The 24,097-nt window shown below is 39.6% G+C and overlaps 1 protein-coding gene across 5 annotated transcripts in view; it reads left to right on the top strand.

Annotated features, from left to right (window-relative positions):
- BAALC (BAALC binder of MAP3K1 and KLF4) overlaps positions 1-17,122 on the top strand; it is a 28,098-nt gene extending 10,976 nt beyond the window's left edge. The window contains exons 3-6 of one of the 5 annotated variants that reach the window (XR_010387991.1): positions 1,832-2,344; positions 9,620-9,789; positions 12,897-13,062; positions 15,851-15,908. Coding sequence is in view for 3 of the 5 variants with exons in the window: in XM_064507632.1 (XP_064363702.1) it covers positions 2,194-2,344; positions 9,620-9,789; positions 12,897-13,001 (426 nt within the window). In the remaining 2 variants the exon portion in view is untranslated. Of the gene's footprint in view, positions 1-1,831; positions 2,345-6,196; positions 6,432-9,619; positions 9,790-10,474; positions 10,538-11,598; positions 12,853-12,896 lie in introns of those variants that run through there. The other 4 variants (XM_064507634.1, XM_064507632.1, XR_010387992.1 and 1 more) reach the window with 4 other exon arrangements.
- Positions 17,123-24,097: the final 6,975 nt, after the last annotated feature.

Below are 24,097 nucleotides of genomic sequence, written 5' to 3'. Positions count from 1 at the left end.
GCATCCTTCTTGGTGAGATCCATAACAGGATCCGTGGTTCGATCTGTCACAGAAGATGGAAGGAAGTGTAATAAAGAGTAAACATTGTTAGGAAAAACTGTGACACTTCTTCGGAATCAGGAAGGGGCTTTTACAACCCTGAAACTACCAGAAAAGATTTATTTTCTAATTTTTAGATACTAAAAGTAACCTGCCTTTCCGAGGAGGAAGTAATTGCCTGTTTGCTACTTTTCATCAAAATAAAATAAACTGTGGATCCACAGGGTGCAAAAGCAACATTTACTCAGGATTATAGGGACATTACCATTGAAAAACTTTGATGTGGTAGGATGTAAAGCTCTGATATCTCTGATAACGTAAATACATTTTTCTGGTGACTAAATAATGAAAATGGACTCCTGTTTGCCTGCAAATAGTCAATGAATTATACAGGAGGGAGTTCTTGTGGATATATGGACCACTGACTGAATTTCAGCAGGCATTTTATCCGGGGGTTTTTCCAACACTTTTATAGCCAATAATAAGAAGAGAGAACCATTTCCAAAGTTGCATGTAATTATGTTAAACTTTGTAGGATACATGAAGTGTGCAGAATCCTTAGGACTTCTTTAACTTATTTAAGCAGTCACCATAGCAACCATGGCCATGCCAGGTGAGATGTTCAGAAGCAAACGCTCTGATTCAGAGCACTGCATAATTTTTCGTAACGAACTGACGTAGAGTATAGTGGAGCCATTTGTGTCACTGTGTTCAGGGCTGTGAAATCGGTACTTCCTAAGCCCTGCAGAGATACCTGGAGAAGTTAATACAGCTTAACAGTATCTACTTTTTGCTGCTGTATCTCCTCCTATCCTTTGCCCTACTGTATCCGTTCTCCCAGATATAAAAACCATTTGTATTCTAAATATTATAGTTTTACAAGCTAATTTAAGAACTGTCAAATTAGCAGGTCATAGTTTAAACTTGAAGTATTCTTTAACAATTTTGCTACTCAGCCCTGAAAAATCCTCCTACTCTTTGAAATGACCACTGCATCTTAATGTTCAAAGTTCTGTGCAATATGACTAGTGAAGAAATCTAAAAACTAGGTTCCATATTTTTTGGTGAAAGGCACATTGTTAAAAATTGTTGCCCATGTGCATTTTCTATTTGGAATAAATAAAAAATTCATACTTTTCATACATGGGGTAGTATATACACAACTGTAGCGTATACAATTTCATATTCACCCCATACTTGGGGTTCCAGCATTGTTAAGCTTGTTTGCAAGATAGTCGTGCCATGATTCTGTGTCCTAATTTGAAATCAAAATATACCAATATTGCAAACATTTAGCATCCAGGTGTACCTGGGAAATTAGACCATCTAAGGAATATCAAGGTTTGCATCTTTAACACTGTTCTTTTTGTATTTTACTTGTCTGGCTAGAATGCTTGAATACTCTCTAATAGAAATCTTAATAATACAGTAATAAATCAGATCTGACTTTCAGAGCTATTTATGAGATGCTTATTTACATAGATGCATGTTAAATTCCAGATCTAGCATCTTATAAAAATTCATTTAGCCTATCAAAGAGGACGATCTTGCCTCATTTCATAATAGTCATGGTAAGAGAAGTTTTGAAATATATAACTATATAAGAACCTCATTTGTCTTGTGCTCAGAAATCAAGTGACAGAAAGCAGGAAAATAAGGAAGCCTGACAACCAAAAAAGTCGGAAGATGTAGTGCTTGGTCTCCCAGTTCTTCCAGGACTCCAGTATTCATATAGTCATTTATATGCATTAAGTATATTCATCATGAGCCAGTTTTTTCTGTTTTGAATTAGACACTAATACCTTCATCTTCCAGAAGAACAGAATTCCATAAGTCTCCTGAACCTGACAGGACACAGAAGCATATCTACGTGGGTCTCTTGGCAAGATCAGGATCTAAGAGTTTGATTTGCCTTCTGCTATTTATTAGCTATTATACAAGTCCTGTTGTCTTGCATGAATATGGACTGCTTCACATTGCTCTTGTTTACTACCAACTTACTTCAGTGCTGAAAGTAAAGCAGATTCTTTCTAAACAGAAAATGAAGAGGCTGTTCGTGCTCCTAGGACAAGCTGAGTTCACATAAATATTCAATGGATGTAGGGTGGTGAACAGTCTCATCTTGGTATCACTTTTCTTATATGAGTAAGGCACATGCTTTCCTTCTGCTCTCCTGAGGACTGTGGCACGCTGGGGGCATTGCTGAGCATTACCTGGTTGAAGTCACTACTGCCCAGCCATGCATGGAGGACTCCAGGACAGGAAAAGAAGTTTCCTTCCCTGCACAGTGCCTTTTCCCCAGCAGGTAAGGGAAGCACTTCTGTGGAGATCTCTAAAAAGAGACTCCACAGAATTTCAATGGCCAGGATAGAACATGCAGAAGATGCAAGTAAGTGGTTTGTTTTGCTTCACCATCTAAAATCCATATCACATTAGAGTTCAGATAAACCATTCTGGATTCTCCGAATGGCTGGGCAATATGAGGATCCAGGAATATAAACACTCTTTCTGATGACATTTTCCTACTGCAACAGGTCCTTCCTTTGCAGATCTGCTGGATCCTTCATCCTGGCTTACAAAGTCACTCTTTGCTATGTCTGAAAAATCCTAAACCCTTACTTGTTGGGAAAAAATCTATTGCAGAGTTTTCCTGACCATCTGGCTTCTGCATAGGAGGAAATGACTTAGTTTCCTTTCTTCCCAGCCTCCACTTCCCTTATTTTTAATAGGATCCATTCGGTGTTTCATTTATGCAGTAGAAGTACATGCCAGTATTCAGTCCTGCAGATGCGTGGTTTTCCCAAACATGAGTAGCTTCAAAGCAGGGAATAAGAGAGGTATTTCAGTGCTCTGTATACTTATTATCAATCTGTAATGTTAAAAGCAAGAAGTTCAGTGATGATAACAAATACACATTTTCTCTGGAAGCAACTGTGTTGTAATAGCATTGTTCATTCTTCTTAGTGGTGAATTTTCTCAGAGTACATCTTTACAGTGCGCTGTGCCACAGTATCTTATGCAGACATTTTATAAAACAGTATGTTACACATTATTCATGAGATAACAGCCATGAAAAATAGAAAGGGCTGCTGCTAAACCAGAAAATTGAACCTTACTGGTTTGTCTGTGGTCAATTCCAAAGATATAAATAGGGCATACTAATCAACACCTACTCACTTTAAACTAATATATGCCTGTTATTCAATACTATCCCATGTGATAGCCTGGGATCCATAGTATTGAGTCAGGTCTACAGACTATTTGGGTCAGAATTCGTGACCAGTTTTGGCTACTACCTGATGCTTTAATATCAGGTGTGAAAATATTGTGACAAGCACATGTGCAGTAATTTTCTCCACAAAAGTCTGATTATTATGGCTAAGAATTTAACCTCTGTATTATGAGGCTCTGTTACTACTCCTTCCAAATTTCTTGATACCATTGATAACAGAATTTGTTATTTTTGTTAGTCACATAAATTTTCAGTTCATCTTGGAACTTACTAAGATCTTGTTCTTTTGACTATGTCTATGCACGTCGATCCAGACAGTCATACCTTCAGGCCGTCTGTGTTTTGAGAAGTTCCCTGTAGTCCTGATAACTAAGGGCTATCTGTAAATGTTGTTATCTCCTTGTCTCCCTTTTTGGCTCATTAGCAAATATATGCTAAAGAACACAGGATCTATCAAAAAACCTTGAGAAATTTATATCTTCATCTTCTGTCATATAGAAAATCAACCCTGTAGTTCTTCTCTTTTTTCCTACCTCTCAGTCAGTTGTTGAACCACAACACTATTTAGCTTTTTACTCTAGTGTTTGTTTCACAATCTGAATTAATTATGTCAGATTTCCCCCTTCTTCACATCATCCCTATTTCCATACTAAATCTGATTAGAAAGAGTAAAATTTTAAGAGTAAAAATGTCCTCTGGTGTTTAGAAGATATTCTCATTAAGTATCAATTGTGCATTAACTCTTAGGCATAACTAGGCTGTATGAAAAACTATAGCAACCTTTATACATTGCTTATCTTTGATTTTGTTATCACTAGTGTTGTCATTATAATAGAAAAAATCAGAAATACATGTCTAAAATTCTTATTCCATGTTTTATGTTTTCTTTGCTTCCCCTGTGATGAACACCCTATTTACTAAAATGATTCTTTTAAAATCTTTCTTAGACTGTTTCCTCCCCATTTAAATGGTTTTAAAGAGTTACGAAATATGATTTAAGAACACTTTATTTTGAGTAGACATTAGCTTGCAAATACATGAGCAGCTTTTCAGAGTACAATTTTAAATATATAACTCCTAAAATACAAAATGCCTGAGGCATTAAGAACCTATGTACTTTAATATTATGAATAAATTACTTTTAAATATCTAATGCTTATTGAAAAGAAATATTTCAGGAATGGCCTTAGTATTACATAATTCATTTTTTGATATGAAAATGAATCCTATCTGTACATTATATCCTATTTTCACTGATCACATTTGTGGGATGCTGCTGTCTGGGAATTTCTGAGAACTCATTCAACTTTTGAAAATACCTAGGATTATAGACAAAAGAGGGCTCAGAGAACATGGTGGGAGGTGGGACTTGGTGACTATTGTTCTTAGAACAATGAGGTGGAAAGGGAGAAGTTGGGAAGGAGAAGTTAGGACAGCTGTTTGGTACATCCAGCAGAGAAGAGGAGCATCATGGACAGATTACCCTGCTGAAAGCACTGGTGAACTTACATGGGATTTTCAAGTGCTATCTGAGAAATGAAACATGTTTTTGAACAGTATTGTTTACTGAAGAATTTTGTTATGAAAAACTCTTCTGTTCTTTTAAAAATGGTAGTGTCCTACCAGTGATTAATATACTGCTTTATAGTCTGTAACACAAAGAATCTTGACAATAGTAACTATGATTAATTAATAAAGGCGGGTTTAGAGCAGGGATAGAATTAAGGTAAGAGAATCACTGAAGCGTTCAGAATCTTCCTGCTAAAATCTACTTTTGAAGTTTGCTTGGACACGCTGGATTTTTCGCTAAGGCTACAGTGAAGAGAGTAGGAGGCTATCCCAGAAAGACTGGAAAAACTTGGTGTCCTACTGGGAGTCTAAATATTCAACATTATGATAAACTACTAATTATGAGTAGCAGTTAGTTCTTGGAGAGCTAATATTATTCATACTGGTTTTGTGAGCCATTTAAAAATACTGATGACTTTATTTTTGTGTTAATAGTCAGAATTTTCATGTTCTGTTCACTTTGTCCTCTTCTAGGAGTTTGTATTACCTTTAATATACCTGTTCTCCTTCACATGGGATTTCATTTTAAGCAACTTTCTATTCATTACATATTAATACAATTACTGAACTGTCCTGAAATATCCCTTTAAATTGTGGAACAGTTGAAGCATACCCAGGTATCCTATGGACAGATTGTAGTTTTGATTTGTGAAATTCAGTAAGCAGAATTGATTTTTGCCTGTATTCCATCTTCCAAACTTTCATACTTTGGGAAGTTTGAACAAAAGACAGTAATTTCATGCTAGCTTTTTAGCGGAAAAAAACTTTGGGCAAATCTATTTTTTTTAAATCTGTTCCGGTTTTGAATTTGAAAATACACAACATGAAAGTTTATTTGAGGCTAAATCATCAGACTTCTTAGTGAAAGAAGTTTTAGAGAAAAATTTCTTTGTATAGGTGTCTTTGTAATCAGTCAGTCACATCACACTGTAGCCTGGACCCTGGACCAGAAACTCCTTTAGAAAACTTTGGGACATTAATGTTACTCCTAAAATGCGGTGGGAATCTTTGGTGGATCTAGGCTAAAAGCATGAAACAAATGTCTCCTGAGGAAGGGGTAGTTGGAAGCAATGTGGAACCCCTCCAAAGGGTTTAGATAGCTCAGCAGGCAGCTCGGTGAGAAGAAAGAGTGTAGCTGGATGAGTGGGTTTGGTTTTTTGGTAGTTGCACCAACCGGTGCTGCTTGTTTCCATTCTTGGGCTCCCTTTTGAGCTGTGCCAGTAAAACTGCTTGCGTCATTGGATGATGAATAAAGTCGAGGGATTAGCTGAATTAAAAATAACCCCTTTTTTCCTGATGCTGCTGAAAGAAATGTTTGTCAAACTACAGCCTAAAGGATTTCCATTGGTCTGGTAGGAAAGGCAAGAGTCACAGCTGCCTGTGCAGCCTGCAAAGCTGGTAGCAAGGAAGAGGACAGGCAGCGCTGCGGTGGGAGAAGCCAAGAACAGATTCGTTTGCACAGTTCTCACTGGAAAGATAGACTTGGATTTCTGAGCAACGGCGCTGCTCGTTGTTGCATATTCTTCCTGCGTCCGTTGAAAGAGAACTCATGTACCTTCTTCATAAATAAACGCAGTTACGTGCAAGGAAATACATGCCTCTTATCGTTCATTTCTCCCCTAACGGGAACAGTGCGGCAAGCCCTGAAACACCGACTAACCGTTCCTGACAAAAAGGGCAGCATTACATTGGTGGAGGTTCGATAATCACTCAGAAACTCGCGTTTTGGGAGTAGAGCTGCAAGAATGTTTTAGGCTTGCAAGTTCATTTAAAAATAAAATATAGGAATTTGACAGAGCATTGTGATGGGAGATATTGTTTTTCCTGGCTTCAGGAGGCCCACAGACTTTTGGCAGGGGATTGTCCTAGCAGAGAGCAGGAAAGTGAGAAGGAAAGCAATATTACTGAACCCATTTGTTTAAATTTCTGCTGAAGCGCTCTGCAAATTTGGACAGTGGAAGACAGGAGGATAGCTACCGAACCCATGCAGTGAGGATGATACACATATCTAGAAAGATAGCTTGGTTTAAATCACAGGAGACAAGATTGTGAGGATTGCCACACTGTTAGCTTGCAACTTCCAGACTGTACAGAGGAAAATTAACTTCCATTTTCGTGTACTATGAGAAACTCCAAATAGCAAAGCAAAATATTTGGCATCTAAAAAGGAACAGATCTGTTCCTAGTGTTTTCTTTAATATCTTTGTTTGTAATCAGCATTTCTGTTAGATATCTAGTCCATAAAATGTTTCACTTTATGAATTGCCAACAAATTTTGTGCTCTCACTTCCACTGCTCATGCATTCTCACCAGTGTCTTCTCAGTGCTCATATATAAAGAGCAAATTATTGAAGTCTAAACTGTTGCCTACCCTGTAAATCATCTATTTGCTAATGAAAAAGAATTCTAAGAGAGTTTCTTAGTTTCCAGATAGCAAACATGATAATGACAGAATAAAATAACAAAGCTTTTTGCACTGCTAAGATACCCTGCTATTGTAGAAAGATACACTGGGAGTGATACTGGAAGGCTCAGATGCTGGTATCTGGTTCATTTCTGACAAGTAATGGGAAGAAAGATCTCATTCCTGCAATGAATGATGCTCAAGCTGCAAACTAACAGAGGCCAAAAAATGAAGCAAATATACCATTCTCTGGATTGAGATTTTTCCATCAGCTTACGGAAATGTATTGATGTAAAGAAAATTGTTCTGTGAGAGACTGTAAGCGCAAGACAATCATCTGATAAATGAACAATTATACTTTATGACAAAGCTGCTTTTCAGCTGACATCTGTTTCACAAGACGGCTTAGTTACAGGCCAGATGGCCAAAGGGGCACATGGTGGGAAGTAATTTTGGAGGATGACTCCACAGAAGGAAAATCTCATAATTCATATAAGTTTAAAATGTCTGCAACTCAATTTTGGAATTAGTATTTAATGCCATGAGCATTTTGCCTGTTCAAAGCATTTCTCAAACTTGCTCACACAGCTCCACTGCAAGCTGAATAAGTAGACTGTGCCGTGACTACATACTAGGTTTAGAGTTATTACTCATGACTAATTACCTCTCCATCTCCCTTCCTGAAGATTGATTTTGTGTATGAGATCAGTCTATAAAATTTATTGTTCTGCACAAAGTCACTTTTCTGCCTCTCCTCTTGCTCTGGGGAGTGGTAGGAATGTAGAGGGTCTAAAATATGAGTAGGTATGGAGTTTCTGGAGATGGAGGAGAGGTGAGGTTTGCCGTTGCCTTACGGGAAGTTACCTGTAGATTTAGGCATGAGAACATTAGTTTTATTATCTAGCAGAAAAAGGTAGCTTTCAAAGACTGAGATACTTTTTAGGTTTTTTACTTAAAATATAGTGTAATATTTTAAAGTTTCAAAACATTTTTTTCTATCAAGAAGTAGATACTTTTGTATTGTTTTTGGTGATCAACACTACCAGATAAACCAGCTTACGAAAGCTCTAACACCATCTTCTGACTGCTTAGGGAAATGCAGTGACAAATTTTATTTAGACTTTTTAAAACTTACACAGCCTTACACATTTTCAATAACAAGACCCTAAACATTTGGTTAATTCCTTTTACTCTAGCTGGAACAGCTATTTTGACATGGCCTCCTACTGCTATTTCAATTAGCTTTATTGCTTTCAGTCATTGTCTTTAGCAAGCTGCTGCTGGTGTTTCTTTCTATTGATAAAGCAACTTTTCCTACAGATTCCTGGGACAGAAGTCAGGACGACTTCTATTTCATTTTTAATATTTGTAATACTGTACTTGATTTGCCACCTGACTCTGGGCAAGGGGTTTTGACGATGCAATGCGAACTTCAAATAGCAATAAATTGTCATTGTTCTTCCTCACACTTATTTTTCCTTTAGTATCAGTGAATACTTCCTTCTTCCAGTTTTGATACTTGCACTGCCAGTTTATTACTAAATCGATCTTTTTTTTATATTAGAACATAAAGCTCTTTATAAATGAGCTTTGCTAAAAAAAAAAAAAACTGAGAGCTACAGTGATGCATCCACCATCCATCCATATTTGGATTTCAGACCTGGTGCTGCAACCAGATGTTTAGTGTTCCGGGCTGACCATAAATGACAACTCGTTTCTGTCAGTGTAATGAGTAAATTCTTTTAGGCTGGCCAATGTCATATTGTACAGCACATGCCTAGCCATGCAGCTAGAGCAGAAAGCAAATATTAATTAATCACTTATTTGATTATTGATAGCTAACCAGTATAAAATCTATTTTTTCCTGAATTCTTTCCTGAACTTTTGATTAAAAAAGCATTCAGGGCCATAAATAAAGCCATCTCTCTATCGACATTGGTCTCAACTGAAATCTGACCCCTACATTTAGCATAATTCAAGCAGATTTAAGGGAAGTCCCTTTTTGTGCATGCCTCTGAGTCCTTAGTTAAGCCCTCACTCATGCAAGCAGCTCTGCGTGTGGAAACTCCACAATCAGTAGCCAGCGGGGATCTGCAGCTGGACAAAGTGCGACTAACATGCTGCACACGTTAAACAGTTTTCCCCATTTTCTGAGCCACTGTTTCACAGTGCAATGAATACAGCAGAAAGGACAAATAATGGAAAACATAAGGAGAAAGGTTACCAAAGGAGGTAGAATGCTCTCACTGCAGCACCATAAAACACCTTTTATGACTTTCATTATTACAAAAAAGTGGTAAAATAGAAGGAAGCCATAGCCACAGCTATAAGCTGCTACATAGTATTAATTACACAATTTCATTTATCCCTACTAGGTATTTTAGAAGAAGGAAAATCAACTCAGACAGGTGTAACTACAGCATCAACCACAACTGGAATTCTGAACACCGAGAAAAGACCCAGCTGTGGTCCTCAGTGTGGGAACCCCACGGTTCCCACCACAGGAGCTGTGGCGCAGAGGCCCAGCAGCTTCAGAACCGCAGAGGTAAGACTGTAATTATGTTCCATGGTGCTCAGGACTAGCTTCAACCAGATCAAAATTATTTTTGTAACAATATTCCTTTCGGCAGTCAAACTCTATTAAATGCTTTGGAATAAGATAGAATAGTTGCAGCACAGCCACAGCCTGATTAAGCCTAGCACCTCTGACAAGTTGTCATGCCTGAGTGGCCGCAAAATTGATGTTTTATTCAGCAGTTGGAGTAACTCACATTCCTGTCACAGCAAAAAAACCCTACGCTTTGTTTTTCAACTCAATCAGGCTATGTCATATATTGTGCAAGCCGTTTAGATTAATAATCTGAAAGGGATTGTACTTTTCCTTAATTACTGCTTTGCTCAAATCGTATTCACTGCATGAAGCCTGGTTCATTCAAGGCTGGATGCGAAGCCTAAGAAAGTCAATGGGAGTCTTTTCAGTAGCTTCACCAGGCCTGGATCAGATCCTCTGTCCTTCTCCCCCTCACCTACTGAATACTCTGTAGAAGGATCATCCAGTGTAACAATAATGTATGAAAACATAACGCTTTGGTGCCAGATTTCTCCTGTCCTGGCTGTCTACCCTGCCTATTTCTCGTAGGTTTCCACTGCTGCACTGTTTATGTAGCAACTGCTCAACTGCTGCAGATTAAAATAATCCAAAACTTACAGCTGGTTTACTGTTTCCTCAGTTTCTCAGATGGCAAGAATTTCCCATGGATAGTGGGAACAGGAATGTCTACAACCATCCCATAGTAAGCTGTGTTTCCTCTTGTGAATCAGGTCCTTGACAAAGGGAAATTTAAACCCAGAGGCACTGAGCAAATGAAAAAGGGAATGTGGATCAAATTTTACCTTGCATTTGCTAACAGCAAACATGTTGGTACCTGTGTGTTTATTTTAAACCTTCATTGCATAATATCTTCCCTTCAGTACTCCTGAAGTATGGAAGTATTCTCCAGTGACATAGATTGTACTGTATCTTTCCACTAGATATTGCAGCTGCAGAAGTACCGCTCCACGTTCTGCATCTACATGACATCTAGAGCCACAGGAAGTTTGCTACAAATGAAAACATAAATGCCTGTCCTAACCGTTAGCCCACAGAGAAAAAATAATTGGTCACATTGAGTATGATTGAACAGAACTAACATAATTATTAATTCAATTTGTGAGAGACCTGGACACACCTGAGAATTTTATTGTATATCTGACATATTGTTGGAAAAGATTTTTCTCTTTTTTATTTTGTAAGCAATTGAAAAATTGCTTCTGCGTCTAGACTTACTAGGAAATATGGGCAAATTCCTGATTATTCTATATTAATGAGTGATGTTGACTGTAATGGGACTACTCAGTTAAGTATCAGTTACTGACTTGGGTCCTATGGCTTTGATTGTATCCTCCAGTCTTCTTCTACCTAAGATAGATTCAATCGTATATTTGTACTGCTACAGCCAAGTGTGCAGAGAAAATTTCTGATGCTAAGCAGGGTATTTACATTATTCTGTGCATCTAAATGCAGATGTCTAAGAAAGGAGGATAATTTATCTAAATTTCTTATAGTCAAAAAAGAAATGCAGGTTCCTACAGTAGGCAAGCTGTAGTGTCTAAGTCAGGTTCCGGCTCTGATTTACCATTCTGAATCTCTGTTTCTCCACTGACTAGGGAAGTGTAAGAGGAACAGGTTTCTAGTTTGGGCACCTAAAGTTTAGGTGCCTAGAGAAGAGAATGTTACTGTTCCCCACAACTCAAAATGTGCATGTTTTATTCCTCTGAATATTCACATTGACTACAGTTTGTCTTTTATCTCTAGATGCTGTAGAGTACCATGTGAGGTAACACACACCATGCTCTGGAGACTTGGCTTCTGCCATTGGCCTATGGGGTGCGGTGGGGTAAATTGCTTTACCTCTCCGTGTCTCATTTTCTCAGGCTTCAAGCTCTGAAGCGTCCTACTTCTTTACCTTAGCATCGGCTACAATCTGTGGTGTTGAATGGGAAAGGGTTTGACACGAGGCTGCACCTGGGAAATCTGCCTCCTAGTGTCCTCTCATGAGGGTAATGGGAAGAGGACTTGGATGCAAAAGATGATGATGATGAAAACTAGTGACAGTGAAGGCACTATAATAGTCAAGAGCAAAGGTGGTATCCAGATTATTTACTGCAATGCGTGACAATAACCTAGTTTGATTTTTGTGATGTATGTAGTCTTTGGAGAAACACTGAGTGGGTATAAACACTGGGGGGCAAGTTAGTAAGGAGGAAGATGTAATTTAGTTTGCAGAAGTGTGAAGCAATACACCCTCACAAATGTGATTCCCAGTTTTTGCCCCCAGATGAATAAGTGTAGCTTCCACTGATGTCAGTGGAGGTTTACCTGGCATCATTACACCTGGTGTTATTTAGCGGGTAAATTATGCCTAATTTACCTGGCATTATTTACATTTACAAATAATTTCATGAACATTTGAGATGCAACATTCAAAAACACCTAACTCAGCTCTGTGTTTATATCAGCCCAATTATAAGTGTGCTCTGCTAGACCTATCCAATTTACTGCATATTATAACATGTTGCTTATGGCAACAAGCAGACAAACTAGGAGATGAAGAAGGATAAGTTTAAATTAAGGATGCACTTTCATACCTCAGAGAGACTGACTATTTTGAATATTTGGAAATTATTTGATGAAGATCTGGAAGGTATGTATTGTACCAAGGTCTTATATGCAGGCAGAACTAAGTGCTATTTTGAAACTGTATTTTCATTTAAGAAACCTACGAGAAAGCGGAGAAAATTCTGTTTCAGGGTAGTCACACTCAATTCCCAGTGACATCAAAGGAAACCTTTAATTTCCACTTCTGGACTGGAAGCAGATTTATTTGCTTTGCTCTTAAAAGACACGTGCAAAAATGTTATAATGGTAGCCAGAAGGGTTGCTCCAAAGGCTGCTCATATCCATAGCCTTGAAAGCACTCATAGAAGCTTACATCCGTGCTGAATGAGACAGTTGCTCCACATCACAGTGGTTTCCATAAATTATGAGGTCATTGTCGATGACTCTTTGTCCTGTCAATGTGGAACTCATTGCACTGTTTAACGCTTTCACAGAGCAAACGGGACACAAAGAAAATGCCCACAAAAGAAGTCACCATTAACGTCACAAAGAGCATCAGACAAAGCGACAGAAGGATAGCAAAGAATTGCATCAATTAACGACATAAAGCTAAAGCGAGGATGGACCTAGAAATACTTCGCTGCACTTTAAATCAGCCAGGTAGCATTTGAAGATCGCAAGACGTTCTGTGTTGACTACAGTAGGCAGCTGCTGCCGAGTGCCTTCAGAAACATGTCCTGCAGAAAACAGCTGCAAACACCCTACGAGGTTCTCATGTCACTTGTCTAATGCAGGGGTACTACATGGACATATGCCAAAATTTGTGCCATTTGTTTTTACAAAGTCCTATGTTATCTACTTGTAGACGTCTTGTTCTGCATTGCTATTAGGATGAGAGGTATAGTTCTTCTTAATTTAAAGCAGGAAAGGAAAAAATGAATCAGCATTTTTAGCCATAAGGAGTTTGAAGTATGTACACTCAATTCTACAGAGTTCATTTAAAGAGTTCACTTCTATAAAACTCAAACCCAGATATCACAGAAATAATGACACATGGATGGCTTCCATTATAACTCTTTTAAGCTATATATATCAGTTATATATAGTTATGTCATATACTAACCTTTTTATATATTAATCTTTTAAATACTTAATTTTAATTTATTTTCTATGTTGACAGAATTTATGTCTTATAAACAATAACTTACATATTCCAGCCTTACTTGAAGTTCATAGTATTAGCTGGCCAGTAGAGTTCTGGCTACTCTCTTTTTTAGACATACCCCTTTAATTATTTTGAGATCCAAACTCTCTTCGCTAAACTCTGGAAAATAGTGATCACTCTATATGACAATGACCATACTTCTTAAAACAATATTCCACTGATGATAGCTCCAAAAATTAACTTTATTTGATTAGACATAGTTGTTTTGATGGGCAGAACATGTATTTAATTGCATTGTATGCATCCTGTATCATAGCACTCTATGTTTGTCATAAATATACAGCTAAAAGGAATATAAATGTTCAGTGTCGTAAAATCCAGCAATGAATTTAACATATTACTTCTTCGTATAGAAGTATTCACTGTAAGCTTACACTTTTATAAAGATAAAAGAGGTAAATTTATTTGCATCCCCCATCAAACATATATGAGCATCCTTTGAGGACCATTTAAAATAACTACTCAAAAGTTGTTCATAACAAATGAGATTGGGAATAAAATCTGTATATGAACTGCAAAAAGTCTTTTTTACACTTGGGCAAACAAGTATAAATAGAATTGTGGAACTGAATCCTAATTTATTCCATATTAGGATCATTTTAATAACTTCCTGCTAGCTGTGTGAGTACTTAATACTTTACTTGGAGTACAAAAAGTTTATGCAGTCGGGAATTGTTTAGGTAAGTAATTGTTTTCTATTATTCCGACACAAAGACAAAGCAAAATCCAGAGGCAGTGAGAGATTTTTGCATACACTAGGATATGTATTTTTAACAAATCATTCTTTTTAGATGTCCTAAAAAAGGACAAAGGTCCTGTGCTAAGCTCTCTTCAGTTCAATGTGTTATCTGGTAAGTGGTCTTGTGCTGCACATTTACATAGAAGAACTAAAAAATACTGAAAAGAATGCTGTACAGGTAAAACATGCTGTCTACATTTATCCTTCCAACTTGTGGCTCTCTGCCAACTTGCTTGCAACATTAGAGGACAGGAAGGGACTTGACTTACTCTAACAATAAACAATAGCTGTAGCAGCTCAGCAGTATTAATTTAGAAATGGATAGCTCTTGTTTTTGACCATGCACTAATCTAATTGAAAGCACATATTCAGGATCTTGCATTATTTGTGCAGAGCAGAAAGTGAACCATTTCAGATCTGTGCCAAACTTGCAACCCATTTCTGTTTCAAAGGATTTACTGGCAGAGACAGTACAGTATTAAACAGTATGATACAGAAAATGTATGGAAAACAATCAGCGATGCTGGTTTGTGTAAGGGTACAACCAATTTTGAAAGAAGGCAAAAGGGAAGTTTCATTGCTTGCCATTACTTAAGAAGCTGTTCCACAGAGAGTTGTCTTGGATGGTTACGAAGTTGGAGTGAAGAGATGCAAAGATAGGGGAATTCGAGCAATGCGATTATTTACTAGCTAAGAAATTTTTTCATGATGATGTGCTGACCAGATGCAGCTGGTGTCTTGGTTCACGCAGCAGGAGGAAGACTGCAGAGCTGCATTGTACAAAGGTATGAGAAGTAGCCTTCATTGCATGTGAACAGTCAGCAGGGAGTCAGACTTTTGAGTCTTACGTTCAGAGCGTGAGATGTGACAGGATGGTTGGCAGGGGATGGCTTGGCGTGTAACTATCTGTGCAGTACCACAGACCTTGCTCATGCTGGCCGCGTCCCTCATCAGGATGGCAGTTATGGAGTCATGAAAGCTGCCTGCTCTGGTTGACACCTGTGTCTGCTCATGGTAACTTGTTTGAGCTAGTTCAAGATCTCAACAACCAGTTTACATCCTGAACCATAATTTTAGGGCATTCAAAGATAGATCTGACTTTTGTGTTATGAACCATGCCTAGTTACGAGCAACCTTGTAACCTGTTTTCATGTAACATATTACTGTTCTTCTTTGTTAAGAAGTAATCGAAAAGACATTACATTATGTCTTCAATAGCTTGTTCTTCAGGCACGAGTTCCCAGTGATCTCAACAGAACTAAGACTGTGTCGTGGAGACATGAACTCTGCCTGTGTGCTTACCTAGGGTTATATTATGTTTTCTTTACTCTGCTTCTACTAGAGACAACCAGTAGTAGAAACGACCCGTTTGTTTATGAAATAATATACCACTCAGTGTAATTAAGGGTAACAGAGTCTAGTCTATACTGCTTAAGACAAATTAAAAGTACTAAAAATAGTTTCCTGTGCTGGTTTTCATGCAGGAAGCAAGCTCAAAGAATCATCTGGACATCTTCACTCCAGGGGCCTTTCTAGGAGTGAAGAGTCTTATCTACAGGGTCTGTTCTTCAGCTAGGATCTTTAAAATATAAATGACCCAAGTGAAGGAAATAATACAACCATGTTAGAAGACATATACTTTTAGATAAAGGACCTGCTGAAATCTTTGACGTCTTATATGACAGGACTTTTGAAATGTGATTTTCCCACACAAGGTATTACGCCACATGATTTGTTCCCCATTCTTTGGCTGCAGAGGAGGATTTGTACAGATGCCCTGAAACAACATTCTTTCCATGGAAATTATTTGCCAACCTTGCGTGAGTTTTTATGATTTACCTTAGTTCAGGTTTTGAATAGAAACAAACTTACTTTGTTATGTTTCCACAATTCCAATGCAACATCCAGACAGGACTTTATTCTGATATGTATGTACACATAAAATGTATTTTCTTCTGACATATGAGAAATGGAGTCACTAAAATAAATTTGAAAATGACCATTTGAATTTGGAAACAAAGTAGCCTTTGGATAAAGAAGAGAAAGGATCCACAGCTACCAGTAGACAACATTAGGCAAATTCATCCTCTCCTGTAACTCAATGGAATTCCCATCTTTTGCTATTCCTTGATTTTGTCCCTTACACTTGCTTCGTGTATGTCATGATTTCAGCATTACTGCATGCCATTGATTGGAGGACACACGATTGTACTGTGCAGCAAAAATGATCATTCACTGAAAAAGGAGGAAAGTACAATTATTGTGTGGGCAGTATATAAGTACTGGGTTAAACATGCATTCTTGTTATCTAGGTAACTAAGATCACATACAAAACAGATTTTTTGATCTTCCTAGTGTGTTCATTTACCTGTGTGTTCATTTACCTATATATTCACATCTGCATGTCTGTGTGTGGGTACACTGTAATGTCTTTAATTGGTAATTATGTTCTGCACTTCATGCATGGTTTTTGTGAACCTTTCAGTTGAGTTTTTAATTCTGTCACACCAATGTAAAATCTTTTAATGTTTGAATTGAAATGTATTTAACATGCCTTATGAAAAGAATGAGCTATATCATTTGTGCACAGAACTGGTGTTTGAAAAAGCAGGCTTAGTTTTATTTGGAAATATGAATAGTCTATCTAAATAAGGATTCAAAGCAGAATAAAAGGAGCATTTTTGTACTCTAATTTTCTTTGCAAATTATTGAAGATTGACCTTCAATTTGAAAAAAAATAAAATCTTTTAGACTGATGTGTCTTCTTATTACTCTGTGCATTTAATATTCCTGTATTTGTTGTTGATTTATCTTTAAAAATTAGGACCAGTGACTGAGAAGGTATAATGAATGGTTCCCACTTCCTCTCCTTATGGAATCAGAATATTTTTGTACTTGATGGTCTCAAACTGTGACTCATGGACTGCACAGTCACACTGAAAAGAGCTAAAATACATATTCTCACCATAGGAAACTGCTATATTTGCCAAAGAGGGTTTATAAGATCAAAAATGGGAGGAACTGTAGCTTTCATAATTATAAATGGGAAAATTCACGGTTGCTGTAACAGCAAAAGGAGAAGATATTGGGAACTTAAGACATTTTCTCAATAAGATTAGATTATTATTTGGGGGCTGGGAAACAAGAACTCACTGAGTTTTCACAGTATAAATAGGAATGTCAATACACGCCTGAAGTAATCCTTCCACCTTAAGTGGCCTTGATGAGGCCTCTGCTAAAGCACCCTGGCTGTTCCAGGCACCTCACTCCGAGAAAGTCCAGAAGAAAACAACACCAGCAATCAGCAGGCTGGAAGGCAGAGTCCGCCAGGACAGACTTGCGGAAGTGTGCTTGCTTAGTGCGGAAAAGAGAAAAGTGATGGGAAGCATTCTTCTGTTCTTCTTTGTGTTGGCTGGGATGAAGAAGAAATGGACTTAAGGTGAAGCTGGAAAGATTAATGTTAGAAAATAAAAAAACTAACATTAATGGTAAATAAGTATTTGACAGATTGTGCAGGAAATTTTTGTAAGATCAGACTAGGCAAATAACTGTTATATGGTGTAGGGACAGTTGATTCTGCATTTCATGTGGCCATTCTGTCGCAGCTTGTAGAAAACCCTACTCTATTAAATTTTCTAGAAACCTGAAGTTGTCTTCTTCCAGTCTTCCAAATAGCTCTTCCTTGAGGCAACTAGTGAATAATAGGCATTTTATATTAGTTTTGTACTGTTCAGGACAGATCCAATTATGATGTCTGTGGATAAGAGGAGGTAAAATACTAGGCAGGCATGATCCGCTCGTGTAATTAAAGCCCTACTTCTCCTTGGGTGGTAATAACAGCTATCTGCCCTTCTTCAAATAGGGTGCAAGGTTGCACCCTGAAGGTTCATTACCAAGATTACTATATAAAAACAAATGACACAGTCCCTGTCCCAAAGGGCACATGGCGTTCTCTGAGACAAGGCACAGGCATGCGCATGGCCAACAGCAAGGAAAAGCTGGATGAGGACGACTCTGCAAGCTAGCCATGTGCACAACATAAGGGTCTTGTTGGTGAGGAATATTTTGAAATCTTGGAGAAAATCTGTATGGCATGACTTTAGGGAAGAACTGTTCTGGAAGTTTCACTGGGAAAATTACCAGAGAAAAGAAGGTGTAAATTCAAACATACAAAAATGGCAACATTTACTTCTGAATCATAGCGCTACTCGAAGTTCAGATAACAGGCAGAGGAATGGCCACAGGACATGCTATGTTCATTAGCAAGGCATTAGCAAAATGCTACTGCCAAAAACCAAGCGGGAGGTACAGTGAGTCCCAGTTCAGGCTTTGGGGTATAGCGCTCTTCTCTTCTTCTTGCAGAAGATCTTCATCATTTTGGATGTGTTTGAGACCCTCCTAGAATGTGGAAAAATGACTGTGCAATGAATGAGTGCTACAAAGGTAGCCAAACGTGAGGGGAAGAGGAAAAATAGCATAAGAGGTAGCAAGAAGTGAATTCCGCTTGCTGTTAATAATGTGACACTTAAGGGACTTGCCAGTATCAACCATAGTGCAAAAAGCGTTTTTATCCCCAGTGCTGTACCAATATATGCATGACATTAGTGAGGGCTGTGCATTTGGGTCCACATTAAAGGCAACATGTCTGTGCTGTTTAGAGTTTTCTGCGACACTGAAATAATCAACAAAATCATGACTGACTAGTACAAGAATTAAAAAAATATCCAGTGATGTGGAAAGAATGGCAGCCAAGTACAATGCTGAAGACAACAATATAAAGCTCCTGCCAGTGAAAGTGCATAGCCCAGGCCAGCAGCAAAGGTTTTAACTGCCTGTCACAAAGATCTGCCTTCTCCAAGACCCCAGCAGCAAAGGATGAGCAACCTTATGAGCAGCCTGGTTTGTGTCCAGCATGGGAATCAGAGACTGGGGAGAGTAGTGTGGATGTGGTCTATTGCTCTTGTATATTTGGCGCAGGACTTGTAAATGTATAAGGCAGATAGAACATATAGCTAATAAAATACACATGGTCCTGGCTGCATTGGAAAGCACAGCTTTGAGAAAACAGCCGCTGCATCGTTCAACCTGTGCTATAGGAATTAATCCATGACTTCTACAGGTAACGCTTTTTCTAAAACCTTTCCAGTGAATTGAAGTTGTTAAGATATTTTTTCCTACTGCCAGAAAGGGCTCCTCTCGCTGAAATACCACCCCTACCCTAATTGCCTATGCCTAGGGCGTACTTGGAGAAGCAGCTCATTCTTCTTTGATTCGTGGCCAGGATGCTGACACAGCAGCTAGTGTGTTTCCTGCCGAAAAGGAAGACTAGCACAAAGGAGCAGCTTTCGGATGTGCCAAAAAGAAAGAACTGGGGGGGACACAGAAACCGTGGTGCAGCAGTCAGACACATAACAGCACACGGCGACTCGGAGAGCAGCACCCTCCGAATCCGGGCGCTCACCTGTGCCTCAGCCCTTGCTGATGCACGGAGCGACGGGGGAGCTCGCTGCAGGCGCTGCAGGAGCAACCACGGTGCCATGGACCCGGTTCCTCACGTGCTCGCAGGGAATACGTGCAGAGGCGGCAGCTCTGCTGCCCTTCCATGGCGAGCAGCTTCGACCGAGAGGTGGAACGGGGGCTGCTCCCTCCTGCCTTGCTACGCTGAATTGATCGCCCCAAAAGGGCTAAGACGGTTTCTCCTCCACCTAGTAGAAGTGCCCAGGTCTAGCCATAGCCTGGCTCTTCAGAGCATTGCTAGTCGTGAAGCTTCTGGCATGCTGAGTGCTCTACGACACTGTGTAAACCCTGCATTCGCAGCATGTTTTTATTCCACAGTGAGGCAAATCTGGCCTCATGTTTTGAAGAACACCGCACTGTTTCAAGATTAAACCTTCAACGGCCTCAGGCCAAACATCCCACTTTGCCCTGGTGCTTTCTGACCTGCCTCCTTTCCAGAGTTTCTTGATGAAGGATGTGGAACAGGTACCAGAAAGAAATGAGATTTAGTGGTCGAAGATGCAGAGGTGCAAGACTTCTTGTCCAACCCATCATCAACCTCTGGTCCCATTTTCAGAACTGTCTCAGGTAGTCTGTGCATATTATCTAAAGCTAAAAGCCATTCTCTTGCTTGTAGGGAAACTTGTGGGTAAATCATTAATTATTATTGTGGGATAAAATGTAAGCTGATTCACAGGAAAAAAATATTTGTTGATGTCACTTTAACAGGATAAAATTTCAGTTTATTTGCAACAGTTCCTAGCATAAAAAAACTCAGCAAAGACTAAAATGTAAGAAATATTCTAATCTTTATGGTAGAATAAGGGTGTTCGCAAGCAAGAAAGCAGAAAGGCGAATGTAATAGCCTTTCTTTTATTTCTGGAGGCTTGAACATTATTTAAGTCCTGAGGGAAAAAAGCGTTATTGCTCTGTAAATCTCTCCCTGTCAAGCTGGCTGGATCGTTTGAAACAAGCACTTTTACATTGCTGTGAGTGACTGCTCAGGAAAAAAATAGGGTTGAGGGAGACAAAAGTGAGCGGGGTCACAGGTCAGCACTGAGCTGTGCTGCCAGTTGTATTAATTAGCCTTGCTTGCACACTCTTGCATTATGATCAGTGTTATTCAGCTTTGATTTAATTTCCATTAACCTCTGCAAAACACCCACATGTTTGGATAAGGGGAAATATGTTTGGGGCATTATTGGGGATAGAAAGAGCAATTTGCTCACAGTCAAAAAGCAGCTTAAGAAAAAGCACCAGAGCTAACAGCAGCCTATTATTTATCAGCTATAAGAAGCTGTGAAATGCAAAAACCATGGAGAATATTTATGGTCATTTGTCTCTGCTCTTACCAGAAAAGAAAGCTATCGGATTTGTTCCTGCAATGCAGATAAAACTTTCCAGGTTTTAGTAAACTGCTCAATGTTCATTTTGCCAGACTGAAGGCATGAAGGGCTGATCTGAACTGAAAAATGCCGAGAGCTGAATCTTGCCCATGTCCCTAAACCAGCCCTTGTGGTAGCATCCACCTTATCCTCAGATTAGCTTCTCCCAGAGAAAAGATTTTTTTCAGCTTCAGTTGGAGTATTAATATGACACAACTTTTGCAGCACGTGGTCCACACATGATTGTATCACAGCTAGCCTAACTGTACACATTTCAGAGGCGGACGTGGGGAAGCTGAAGCCCGTCATCTGAAGCCCTGATCTGGAGGAGCAAAGTTACGTCTCATCACTTCACAGTCCAGCTGCGATCCCATGCGAGTAGTAGCATATCCGCTGGGAACTCTTGTGATGTCACGCGTTAAATATTTACTATGTATAGTTCTACTATTTATAATATTAACTATGTAAAGTTATAGTGTTCTATGCAAATGATACTTGTTATTTATGTTTCTGATTCGAGACCATGCTTCAGATGAAATCGCATGTTTAAATTTGTAGGCTGAGGCAAGTATTTTACACCCACTGCTGGAATGCAGGAGGTTACCGCTCTAGCTGGGAATTCAGACCTGCTAAATATGGAGCTGGTGTCCCTTGGCTGTGGCTGACAGCATGGCAATCTTTGACAATTTGGGATAATAATTAATAAATACAAAAGAATAAGTTCCAGAACATATACTTGGCCGCACTATCCAGCACACATGCAGACACACTTACTGTCATCGCTGCTTATCCGTCCAGCTGCTGGGTTTTCTTACAACAGATTAATCACTCACATCCCTGGTAAGGAGGCAGCTTCTTAAGCCTGTACTATCTAGGTCTTTTTAATTCCCTCTAATAAGCTCTCACTAGCATTTCATATTACAAATGCACTTTATCAGTGGGTGAGTCCATGCTGTCAAATCACTTAGCTCCAAGATTTGCTCCTAGAGCCCAGTCCCAGAACATCTGCCCTGCCCGTACGTGCGGTCCCTCCCAGTCTCTCCTCTGGAACAGAACAGCTCATTCCAGCCGCGATAAACCCAGGGTTTGGCCCAGGAGCTGCTCCGTGCAGGCCGTGGGGCACCGCTGTGCCTGCTTGTCCCTGTCCCCGTCCCCACGCAGCAGGCTCGCCGCCTGCCTTTCCCCGCGTGCCGTGCACGGCACCCCGGGCACGGCACACCGACCCTCAGCAGCACGCTGCAAACAGCTCCTGTGAGCTGCACAGCAACGCTTTAATCGCACTGGGAAAGAGCCAGTTTAAAAAAAGGATATGTCCAATTGACTAGTGTAGATGTAGCTTTGATACAGACGGCAACTTTGGCCTCCTACCAAGAACTGAGGCAGAAACCCACAAAGTCGAGAGGACGCTCTCTGGCCCTCCTGGGAGCAGGCAGAGCCCACGCAGAAGAGGGACTGACAGTCTTAGCAGGCCTGTTCAGGCCCCCTCTCATTCATGACCCTCTGGAGAAAGGCCACACAACCTCAAGGATACCGCTGACATACATAACCTGTTGATTGCAAATACAGCTAATCTAAGGTTAACACTAACAGCTCCCACTCAGTCACTACTCAGAGGAAACACTTCATTCACCTTAAATACTGACTCATCCATACTGGTCCTGTGCATGGTATCTCCCCGCTGTAGGACTGAGCACTACTTGTTGCTTGCTCAGGCTTTTAGGTCTTCCTCATTCCCCTGGGGGCACACATCATTTCACACATCATCAAGCCAGGTCCTATCATCCCCTGCTTTCGACATTCCTGGTCAATGCCATTTGGGCAGTCCAGACACAGTCTAAGCCCTTATCTTGCAAGTCCCCAGTCCCCTCCTTCAGGGAGAATTCCTTGTTTCTCTCCCAGCTGACCTTCCGGGAGTGCTGCATATGTTCATGCACATCTCGTTGCAATAAACCCCTCTTTCCACTTTCACCACTCTTTCCACTCCTTTCTGTCCACCAATATACACATGCTCAGCTCATTGAGTCTGTCCATTCAGCTACATGACGAATGTGTTCATTATCAACTTACGACTACTATCTTTCTGCACCAGAAATTACAGTCTAGGTAAAATCGATCGTTACGCTTTGAGTGAGATACTCGCCAGGACCGCAGGAACATGTGAGCTGCATTCTGGTCTTGTGTGATTGCTGTAGGCTTCTGCCTACGAAGGACTGCTCACAAAAATGCCACAGGGCTCTCAGAAGGGCTGCCTGCATTCTCCATCAATGACTGCACTGCATGTTAACAGCCAGCCCTCAAGGGCAAAGAACCAAACGTACAGTGCAAGCTCTACAGGCTAAAAAACACACCTTCCATGCACAGTTATGAATTTATTGTTAGTCTAATTGAAGTGTTAACAGTGTTAATAACAAAAGAATCATTATTAGTCCAGTTACAATGATACTAATGCAGATAGTCCAAATTGTCCAGTTATTACAGTTCATTCCCAATGATGATACAGCTCATGCTCATTCTTCCTTGCCCCTCTGGGTCCTATGGCCAATGGCCCCAGTCTTCTCCGCTAAGGAAGGGAGCTGTTACAGCAAGTCATCAGTATCCTAAGTTCTCCACTGAGAGGAATATGATGTTAATGCTGATAGTTTCTTCCTCCACTTCTCTGGGAGAAGTATGACATTGATCTCACTCTGGGTCTGTTCAGAGTCATTTTTATATATTTTCTAACACAGTCTGCTCATCTACTCTTTCCTCACTGTTTCAGCAATTCCATACTATATCTAAATTTGCTATATGTTACTTATTTTGGAGGCTTGTTCTTTGTTCTCTTTAGCAATTTGCAGGTTTATTTTTCTT

This window comes from Dromaius novaehollandiae, chromosome 2 (genome assembly GCF_036370855.1).
Source record: "Dromaius novaehollandiae isolate bDroNov1 chromosome 2, bDroNov1.hap1, whole genome shotgun sequence".
NCBI lineage: Eukaryota > Metazoa > Chordata > Aves > Casuariiformes > Dromaiidae > Dromaius > Dromaius novaehollandiae.
This window is presented reverse-complemented; position numbering and strand designations above follow the sequence as displayed.